At 39.5% G+C, this 10,533-nt stretch overlaps 2 protein-coding genes across 4 annotated transcripts in view; one reads left to right on the forward strand and one right to left on the reverse strand.

Moving 5' to 3' along the window:
* rundc3b (RUN domain containing 3b) overlaps positions 1 to 4,690 on the forward strand; it is a 25,425-nt gene extending 20,735 nt beyond the window's left edge. Inside the window, exons 10-12 of the mRNA XM_003450876.5 lie at positions 782 to 928; positions 2,528 to 2,649; positions 2,734 to 4,690. Coding sequence (XP_003450924.2) covers positions 782 to 928; positions 2,528 to 2,649; positions 2,734 to 2,879 — 415 coding nt within the window. The 3' untranslated portion in view covers positions 2,880 to 4,690. The remainder of the gene's footprint in view (positions 1 to 781; positions 929 to 2,527; positions 2,650 to 2,733) is intronic.
* slc25a40 (solute carrier family 25 member 40) lies at positions 4,166 to 10,160 on the reverse strand. Of its 3 annotated transcripts, none has more exons than XM_005472709.4 (10): positions 9,981 to 10,160; positions 9,709 to 9,813; positions 9,414 to 9,473; positions 8,617 to 8,723; positions 8,045 to 8,112; positions 7,617 to 7,741; positions 6,994 to 7,277; positions 6,781 to 6,862; positions 6,042 to 6,119; positions 4,166 to 4,942 (listed from the first exon to the last, which is right to left on the reverse strand). In XM_005472709.4, the coding sequence occupies exons 2-10, from the start codon at positions 9,806 to 9,808 to the stop codon at positions 4,812 to 4,814; spliced, it is 1,035 nt and encodes a 344-aa protein (XP_005472766.1). In that variant the 5' UTR covers positions 9,809 to 9,813; positions 9,981 to 10,160; the 3' UTR covers positions 4,166 to 4,811. The 3 variants fall into 3 exon arrangements, with proteins under 3 accessions (XP_005472766.1, XP_003450998.1, XP_005472765.1); XM_003450950.5 differs by having other exon boundaries at positions 9,709 to 9,809; positions 9,977 to 10,160; XM_005472708.4 differs by having other exon boundaries at positions 9,977 to 10,160.
* Between the last annotated feature and the right edge of the window lie 373 nt (positions 10,161 to 10,533).

Genomic DNA, 10,533 nt, shown 5'->3' on the forward strand with positions numbered 1-10,533 from the left:
ATTGTATATTCTGTTTCTTCCTTTGTTCCTTCTTTAACAATGGCTTCTTGACAGCCAACCTTCCACTGAGACTATTCCTGATAAGGCTTCAGTGAACAATAGATGGATCTAAAGGGGCAGATGTGTCCCTAAAGACATGACTTTCAGATCTTGTTCATCTTCTATACATAGTTTAAAAAAAATCCTGATTCTTCTTCTGTTGTTCTCCATTTGTCCAGTTTCATGTAATTTTTTAAGGACACACTACACAGTACTGTATCTGGAAGAAAAAACACCCATAAAGATTATTCTCTAACATTTTTTTTCCATTGTCAAAGAAACTGGTTTTAGTAGAGACAGTGTGCCAGTACTGTGGCCCAGGCCTAAATATGTCAAAACGTTTCCTGTGGGATTGCAGATGTCCCCAGAAAATGACTTTTCCACTCGCACCACATCCTGGCAACTGATTGATGAGTTTAATTTCCTTTACTATTGTTTGTTTATGTTCCTCTTGAAATGAAAGGATAGCAGCACTAATCTCTTAACTTTCCATCGTTTTCGTGATCAGGGCAAAATTGACATATATTATTACATATAAGCAGGCTGACATGTTAGGCTGACGAGGTGATGATTGTAAATTGTACAGTTTCCCGCAAGATTAATTTACAGTTCTTTTTAGTGTTGGTGTTAAAGGTATCGCGAGATTGATTTAAAATGTATTTCAATTATTTAGACTTTAAAATTTTTTAAAGATGATTGTGACATTTGAATAAATATTACTTACTTTGTCTTGTGTTTTCAGAACAGTGCTTAAGAACAACGACTTGCGATCTAGACAAGAGTTAACAGCTCATCTGACCAATCAGTGGCCATCTCCCGATGCCATGGATGCCAATGCTGTTGCCTTGGATACACTGCTGTACAGGAAGACTACAGGACAGTGGGAGGAGTATGTACAAAGTCCTTGTAAAAGAAAATCTTCAGCCTACAAGCATTTATTTGGACAGTTATTTTGAAGTGTTTTCTGTATTTGCTTTTATTTTTATTGAATACCAAGATATACTGCAAAGCAGGGTGTCAAACATAAGGCCCAGGGGCCAGAATTGGCCCAGCAAAGGCTCCTCCAAGGCTCACTGGATGGCTTTGGAAAACGTGAAGGAGGACATATATTTTTTAGTTTTCTTACAGCTTTTACCTACGATAAAGACCTCCCCCATTGCCATTCATACATAACCAAAGTAATTAAGTAAAAGAAAAATAACTAAATGACAGAAAGGTTCCTCTTCTTGTACTATCAATTATAAAAAAATTCTGCTTTTTGTTTTATTTTTACAATGGGTCCACTTAAAAAAAAAAAAAGCTACTAGAAACTTTTATGAAACTTAAATGTTTATCTATTAATATTGACACGTTTCTTTCATTTACTACAGCAGAAATTCTTTATCATGTAGAAAACTGAAAAAGAAGTTGAAATTGCACTTAAATATTCGTTAACGCAACCCATCTGGAGCGCAGAATGGACAAACTTCAGACAAACTGCCCGAAATGCGTTGACAGAGACATTCCAGGGATTTTGAGACAGTCTGCGCTCCAGATGAGTTAGTTGTTAATCGTGTTAGTCATGATGACGAGTAACCCTCCCACACGGACTAATCTGCGTTAATTTGCCAATTTTGACGCGTTAACGCTGACAGCACTAATATTTAAACATCTTTACAGATATTCAAGTTTTGCTGGTTTAGTCAACTTAAGATCAAAGTGGGATGTATATGGCCCACGATGTAAAAAAGCATCCAGACAATGCAGATGTCTGCAAGGCCAATAGTACAATACAATATGGTATGCAAACCAAAACAGTAAATATTTATTATTCAAACTTTTGGGTTCAGATCAAAACAAAGTTTGAACAGCCAGCAGGTGGAGCCTCCGTCCTCACGAAGGAACGAGTTAATTATATCTGCTGTCATTGACATCAGTCAGGTCCAGGAACTTTAAAAGTGAAACAGAAGTGAAACAGAAACAAAGCGTTTCGAGGTCTGATGTGCTGAGTGTTCATGGATGCTCTTCTGCATACCTTGGTACTAACAAGTGGTTATTTGAGCTACGGTTGCCTTCCTATCAGCTTCAAGGAGTCTGGCCGTTCTCCTCTTTCAACAGGTCATCTTGACCATGGATAAATTTGCTGAGTTGCTTACTTGTGATTGGCTACTTGGGCATTTGTATCAGAATCAGAATACTTTATTGATCCCTAGGGGAATTTATTATTATTATTATTATTAATGAACAGGTGAACAGCTGTTCCTAATAAAGTGTCTGACTGTATATAGAACATTGTCTTTACACAATTTGAGTCCGTTGTTACATTTGAAGTTTGTACACGAACTTTTGTCTTGCCCTAAATCACCAACACAGTGTATTTAAATGGCTTTTGTCTCACGAAGTACTCGAAGTACTGCCATCAAAAACTCATTCAACTGATTCAGTTTCTGTTCCTATCAGCATCAATTATACTGTGTGGCCTTTATTGATCTTTGTCCATTCATTGCAGGAAGAGTTTCCAGAGTCTGGAGCAGCTCTCTGCAGACATGAGCATTTCCCAGAATTCTCTCGAACCGTCCCACACGCTGAGTCTGGAGGCCAGGTCGGCCAACTCAAAGTGGACTCACCAAGGTATGTCTGCACCTGGCAGCAAGCACTGCTGTCTGCGAAGCTCTCCATCGCTGGTGTGAACATTTACTGTGTCTTGTCATCCAGGCAAAGAAGAAACTCCTTCTCTAAGAGGTCTGTGTGGCTCCCTGACCTCAGTCGCCAGCTACAAGTCTCTGGCAAGCCTGAGGTCGAATGAGTGTTTGGCCAGTCCTACAACGGAGGTCAGCAGCCCAGGTTTCACTCCTTCATAGTGAATGAAGAGCTAAAAACGCCTTCTGGCCAGGGTCAGATAATCCAGGAATTTTCTCCGTGTTGGAAATTGTTTGTAGAGGTTTATGTTCTGTATGTGGAACTTGAGGATCTGGTGTAGCATGACTTAACCAGCTCCATCAGTCTGAATGACGTCTTAATAATGTTCCACACCGATGAAATGACAGAGGATCTTCAAATGGAACTTCATCAGTATATGTTCAGTGTTTTGTTTTGTTTGTTCTTTTATCTGTGGAGCATTGTTGATTTCTATTTTATGAAGTATTAGTCTGAATTATGTCACTTTACAGCCCAGAGGGGACAGGGAAAAGGCCGCGCCTCTCTTAGGCTCTAGAGATTATACCATACTGAAAATGCTGACTGTAGGTCAGAGGTCTGAGGGGAAAAATGATAGACTACAAACCAGAGTGTCACTGAATTGTTTTCTGTTGATAAAGGGATTTATTCATATTTTCGGTTCTGTTGGTGGTGCCATAAATCACTCTTTTGTTCTATTTGTGATGGTAATGTGCCTCTGTTTTGTCTCAGTACGTCATCAGTGTTTGGGATGAGGCAGTCTTTGTTGTCGGGTGTAGATGTTTTTCTTCTGTTTTTCATCAGCCTTATGTTGCCACTGTTGTGTATCATGCAGTATCACGTGGTTTTGTTCTCAGGTAAGGATCACTATGAGTAATAACCACCCCAAATTTCTGGGTTTTATTTTGAAGTTGAGCTTTATTCCCTTTAATTATTAAAATGCAGTATTTCACTGTAATGGCTGGTTACCGTGGATAGATCATTGTTTAAAGTCTGTGTTGGGATTCAGTATGAATATAATTTGTATTGTTGGTAACTAAGCCGTGTACCTCAACACTAAACTCATTACTTTTTGCCTTCACCTCGTTCCAGCGGTCGTTTGCACAGACATACAGCAGATGTTTTACCTTGTTATTCTTTATTTGAATAAACTCCACGGAAACACTGACAACTTGATGGTGACATTTCAGTTTCTTGTCAACAGCAACAGGTGTGAGGAAAAGGTAATTGGGTGTAGAAAATGACATTTTCATATAGTACAATCTGAATAACGCTATTTTATTTACACTCACGCTGTAGTGGCACCCTACTGTGCAAAATCAAGGAGACGTTTTAGGGGTTCTCACAACAAAGAGGAGTGAAATAGAGACAAATCTTGTGTCTCTAATTTAAGGAGTTCAGGCACAGAGCACATGATCTCAGTGAGATACATGGAAAATATATTACTAATAAAAAGTCTTTCTATACTAGCTCCTAAACACGTCTGAAATTAACAAGGTGTAGATGAAAAATATTTCTTTCCAACTTCACACAGAATCTACTGCATTCAACAAACATGTAAAAATAAATAATATGAATAAATTCATATCAATTCTGATCATCTTTAATATTTTACAGTGCAGGAAGACAGTTGGTTTTTTTTAAACCCCATTTCTGCTAATGTTTTAAATTTGGCAACATTAACTTTATCATGCTAAAGGTCTGCACCGCAAAATGAAACACCTGGCTCATCCAGATAACTTTAGGAGGAACACTGTGCAACTTCTTGATTGACTTGCACTATGAAAGGAGAATATGGATTCACCTGAATGAATTAACTGCTCAGGCTCCAATAAATTTATCTAAAAAAATACCATCCTTTCCTTGATCTCATGGAGCTCGTTGTGCAGACAGTGAAATCTCTATATACAAACAGACAAGGAGTCCTAAAGCCCCGAGGCTACTTGTTCACCTTATATACACGTCTTAATTATTGTTAAAGTATAATTTAACATCATTTCAACCCCTGACTTTGCTCAATAACCTCAAGTTAAATCTAAGTGGTTTGATAGTACAATCCTCAGGTGCGGTCTAGCAGTAGTTGTCGTGGCATGCGTTGTTCTTCCAAGGGAAATCTGTCAGGGGTTGGTCTGCAGTAGTCCATGTGTCCTCTCTTTGTTGTGTTTCTGGAAAAAGGCCTTTCCAAACTCATAAGTGCTGATCATGATGGCACAGGCTGGAGCCACTTTTATCAGCCTGGGGAGAAAACCTGATAGAGAAACAACAGGTATGAGAAGAGTTTATATACAGTTTAAACAGAATGTACGCACTCTTTCAGTCATAAGGTTTCATGTATCAAGACATGAAAACAATCGGGCCCTTAGCAAGTCTTAAAATGAGGTAAATACAACCTTAAGATGAACTATAAGGATATATATGTATGTATTAAAGCCAAAGCACAGAAGCAGGGTGAAAAAGTAAGCACACACTTAAAAACTCCTAATTTCTATGGAAGTTGTAAGTAGCAGCCAAGTGCTACTAATCAAATGAAGTTTTTCAACTGATCAATAAGTGTGAGCACCTCTAAAAGACCAGTTGGTCTCAAGTATTCATGTGTGTTCGCACAGTGTCAATGAAAAAGCTGCTTCTCTCTAAAAAGAGAGAGGAGGCAGCATGACTTGCATGCATCTGAAAAAACCGCAAGACAGACGAGACCAAACTGGACATGTTTGGCTATAATGCATAATCCCATATCCGGCCAAAAATCACAAACAGCATGTCAGCACAACTGTGTCATAGTGACTGTCGAGCACAGTGGTGGGGAGGTCATGATGAGGGCTTGTTTTGCAGCCACAGAACCTGAGCACCTGCAATCATTAAATCAACCATGAAATCCTGTGTATACCACAATGTTCTTGAGTCACATCTGTTCTTAGCTGAAATGGGATCATGCAACAGGACGACTGAACCTAAGAACAGCAGCAAGTGCAGACCGCAAACTGACTGAAATGTGGTGGCGCGACCCGAACAGAGCTGTGCATAAGCAAATGTTCTCATTTAATGGAAACAGCATTGTAAAGAAGAGTGGTCCAAAATGTTTTTAAAGTCATACAGGAAATTATTACTTCATGTTACAGCTGCTAAAGGTGTTTCTACAAGTTACTAAACAGTAATATGCTATGCATGTAATATGCTGTTAATCTAAGGTTGTATTTACCAAATGTAAAGGTTGGCAAGAAATGAAAAACTTTCATCATGTCCTGAAACGTAACGCTTTAGATTTGAAAGAGGGTGCAGGTTGTTTTTACAGCGAGTGTTCGTGACTACCTCAGACTCACCACTCACTGAGTCACAGGTCAGAGACTTACCTGCAAACAGCCCTCTAAACCCGTCCTCTGCCACAATCCTGCACATCACACAGAAGGTGGAGGAGGCCTGACCTGGCACTGCAAACACAAGAGCACCAATTAGCAACAAACAGCATCACCCAACCAAAAACAGAGCACAAGAGATGTGGGTTTAACAATAAAGGGCAGCAGCTTTGCCTCACATATTCCATCACATCCTTACAGATGAGCTGAGAAATGTCTTCATCACGTTTGATGTTTACACTGAGTGGTGCACACTGGCTTAATGGTGTTTTTAAGGAGCACATGCAAGAAGGCCTGTTCCTCACTCAGCAGTCTTTAAAGGGCAAGGCTTTGAAAAGAGGAGTGGGGTCTGAAACAGGAGAGAAGGGGGCGTCTACAAACAGCTGGAGCAGCCATCACCATCATCCACAGAGGAGGAAGCACACACTTGAGGCACTTATTCATGTTGCTTATCAGCACTGAGAAGGTTTAAGTGCTCTACAGGGCTTGACTTGTGACGCTCGTCGACTGTCACAAAGTGTTGTGGCCTCTTAACGGAATGAGGAAGCCTTTTTGATGAGAAGTAAAATGTTTTAAAGCTCATTGTTGCTTTTATTTAACTGCAGACTTGGATTATTTACCATGACAACACAAATATGAACATAAAGCATCAACATAACCTCCCCAGGCAGCTTCAGATGTACATTTACAATCTTCAGAAGCTTTAATAAAAAAAAAAAAAATTAAGCATAATTACAGTTCTTTGCTTGCAGCTCTCCAACTTCCACCTGTCTTCTTGTTTTGACGACATCAAAAGGCAAAGTTACAATAGATGCAATCTGAAAGAAATGACAAAAATGAAATAAGAAATGATACGCTGTAGTTTACTTCTGTTTGTTCGCTATCAGATATGTTTATCTGCAGGCTGGAAGTTGAATTCTGTGCAGTTTTAGATGAAAAATTTACTTACAGATCCTGAAACAGCTCCGGATACAAAGGTGATGGTCAGCGTGGGTTCTGTGATGTTAGACAAGCCACACAGCCAACTCTTGCCCATCTCGTAGTTGTACCAGTACATGGCCGAGAAGGGAACGTCTCGGAGAAGCGTGGGCCCCAAACCCCTCCACAGGGACAGCCAGCCCTCTTTGGCCACTGCTGAACGGATGCACTGGGTCAGCTCCCTGTACGACTGCTTCTGGGACTGCAGTTTAGTGCGGATCAACTCCAGAGGACTGATCACCGTCACCGAACCCACTTTCACACAGAGGAGGAAGACAAAGCAGGGCATGAAGTGTTATGGTAGTGAAAGTAACATACTGCTGTGGTGCTTTTAATGACTGAGCCTCTTTTTTCTACTTTAATAATCACTTACAGGCCTGTGAGTTAGACTAAAAATAACATTCGCATTTTCTAGATGAAATCTAGCTTGTGGGATAAAATCAGGAAGTCGAGGCCACGGTGCAGAAGGTAAGGGTGGTTGGCCTTGAAACCCCAAACATTATTAAAATGCTGATGTCTGTTATTAGGCATTATATGGGCATTATTGTCAATATATGGCATATTTCAGTGGCAGTAGGACAGCAGTCAGCTCACCTCTAGCAGTAGCTCCTGCAAGGAGAGGAGCCACCTGAGCATAGTCTCCCATCCTGACCCTCAGTGCTGCACAGAGCTGGTCGTAACATGTGAAGTAGATCACTGTGGCTGGGACTGCCATCACACTAGAGAAGGCACATAACAGAAAGTACATAAATCATGCCTTCCTTATAAAATTTTCTAAGCACGTAAAAGACAGCCACCAAAATGCATCTAAATTTAAGAAAGTTCTGTTTAATGACGCATAACATAATTAAATATTTGGTTACGATCATTGAAGAAATTCATAGTGAGCCACCTCAGAGTAAATACCACATCAAAGGAAAACACTGTTAATGACAGCATCCGCTGTAATCACTACTGACCCACCACAGCTCAGTTTTAAAAGGAGGGCAGGCGCCCAATCAGGAAATAGACTTCACACTCACAGTGTTGGAGGCAGACCGCTCCATAATGACCTGATTCCCTCATGCCGCACTATGTTGACAAATGCATCCTGCAGAGATTCAGAGTTAGGAGTCAGTGAAGGATGATGTGCTCTGTGGCACTCAGAGGTTTTGTACTACAACAGCTCAACTTTATACAAGGAAAAGTTCTATCAGTCACTAAAGCTAAGCTTAATGTGTCAGACTGCTAACTTTAAAACATTATACGGAACAAGAAGCTCACTCTCTGGACAGTATTTACTTTTAAGGGAACATAATTGGATTTTGTATATATTCATTTTGTTTTCTGTTTCCTTTTTAAATGTACTTTAAATGTTGACACTAGACACCACACTTGTCACAGATTCTACGTTATAAGGCTTTTGTCAATTTTCGACCATTAAATCATTAAGTTGACCTTGAAGACCAAGGTCAACTTAACGAAGCAAGGCTTAATGAAGCAAGGCTATCGGACAACTAACAGACCTAACAGACAGAACGACATACAAACGATACCAAAAACATGGCGGGAGGTAATTATAGTGGTAAACTGTAATGTGGATGTAAAATTTTACCAGCGTGCCGCTGAAGTGACCCGGAGCTTTGTACCAGGCCTTGGAATTCCCATTTTCACAAATACATATGTGGTCCATAAGTCCATTGCAGTAGACAAAGCATTTGCCTGAAAAATATTAACATTAACATTTAATACAGTGACGTCAAACGCAGGCCGCCTGGCTGTTCAGGTCAGCAAAATGCGAACATTTCAGTAAAGTTGTTACTGGCTAAACCAATTATTGAGTAAAATTCACTGCTGTTTCTAGTGTGGTAATGTAAAGCCAGCAGTACAACAAGGGCATGAAAATGTATGGAGATATAAAAGCAGTTTTGGAGCTTTGGATGTTTGATTGCAGGTATTTAAACTCATCCACCTTCACTGTTACATCATCTCCCTTTCATTCTCACACATGTATTCTGGCTTTCATGGCTCCATCTCTCCAGGCTCTCTTCTAGCTGCTCCCTAATCCCACTCCTGATTCATATAGGTTATAAAGTTCATAAAGTGACATTTTATATTGCCCCTTAACTAAAATTAGTTTGACTCCCCTGGTTTAGTATATAATGGAGCCACAATAAACATAAAGACAGATCAAATGCTAAAACACAGGGACAAAAGAACCTTTTTTTAAGGGCCTCATATGGTTTCTACCTCTGTAATACTTCCAAAAAGTCTGCTATGGAAATAGGTTGATCTTTATTATTACTTTAATAATGCTTCTTTTTGCATGCACAGTATCATGGTCTGATATATGTAACAGAATTTAAAATAAAAAAAAAAAAAGTCAGTCAACATAGTGTAAATTCATTTCACCTTTGGGAAAGGGATTTTTCTGTGCTTGTAGCCTGATCTTCACAACATCCAGAGGTGTGACTGTAAAAAAAGCAACTCAACATGAGTGCCTGTGTTCAGGATGTTTGTCACAATTTTCATTTAATCAGAGAACAAACAAAGCAGCAGTTCAGGAAACTTCTCCAAACCTCCGACTGATCAAAATAATTTTATAACACAATAACAAGTTGTACCTCATAAACCACCAGCTGAGTGTTAGTTAATAAACAAAGGCATGCTTTTTGTAATGTAATAAGCTGAAGAGTAGGTGCCTCACCAAACAGCGACGTAAGGATGGCGCCGGAGCAGGACGCCACCATCTGTTGGAGGGGAGTAATGGCGCCGCTGGCAGGAGGAGCAGGACTTTCATTATTCATCCTGTCTTCATTAAAAAACAAACAAACAGACAAACATTTGATTGCTTTTAATACGCCTCCTATTTAATATTCACACAATAAATCATGACAAGGCTACGATCCCTAAAAAATTACATGACAGGTCTCTGGCTAACTTTAGCAAGCTAACTAGCACAGCTAACTCCTTACCTACTAAAGTCAGTCAGAATCAGCGACGTCTTTCGTGAACACGCACATCCCTCTCGGGGTTTATAGCTATCCTCCTACTACGCCAGTTCCTGCTGTCCTAAAGTCTTTGAAAGCATAAACACGTGTGAAATTGCAGCAGGGTAGTTCCTGACGCAAACAGCGCGTGATGACATAATTTAAATTTCAGCTGAGCACATACCTTGACTTTAATAATTGTATTTATTTTTGTAACTTCAGATAAAATGACACTAAACGTGCATGTATACTACATTAAAGTTATTGTAAATGACAAAACTGATATAATTGTCTTCGTATAATTTACTTTAGTTTGATAATAGTGGGGAAACAACACATCCAAGCATCAAGAATATGTTTACGTATTTTTTGCGTTGCCAGGTTTGGAGAGTATTCCGTTTGATATCAACACCTCTGTTTTTGAAGCTATCGATAATAGGACGGCTGTAACGTTCATAAAAGACAAAGCTTCAGATAAATAATATTACATTTGTTCAATTTAAAAACTAACTCAATAACATAGCGCATTTTAACGTGGAAAT

The sequence above is a fragment of the Oreochromis niloticus genome, linkage group LG11 (assembly GCF_001858045.2).
Source record: "Oreochromis niloticus isolate F11D_XX linkage group LG11, O_niloticus_UMD_NMBU, whole genome shotgun sequence".
In the NCBI taxonomy this organism is placed as follows: Eukaryota; Metazoa; Chordata; class Actinopteri; order Cichliformes; family Cichlidae; genus Oreochromis; species Oreochromis niloticus.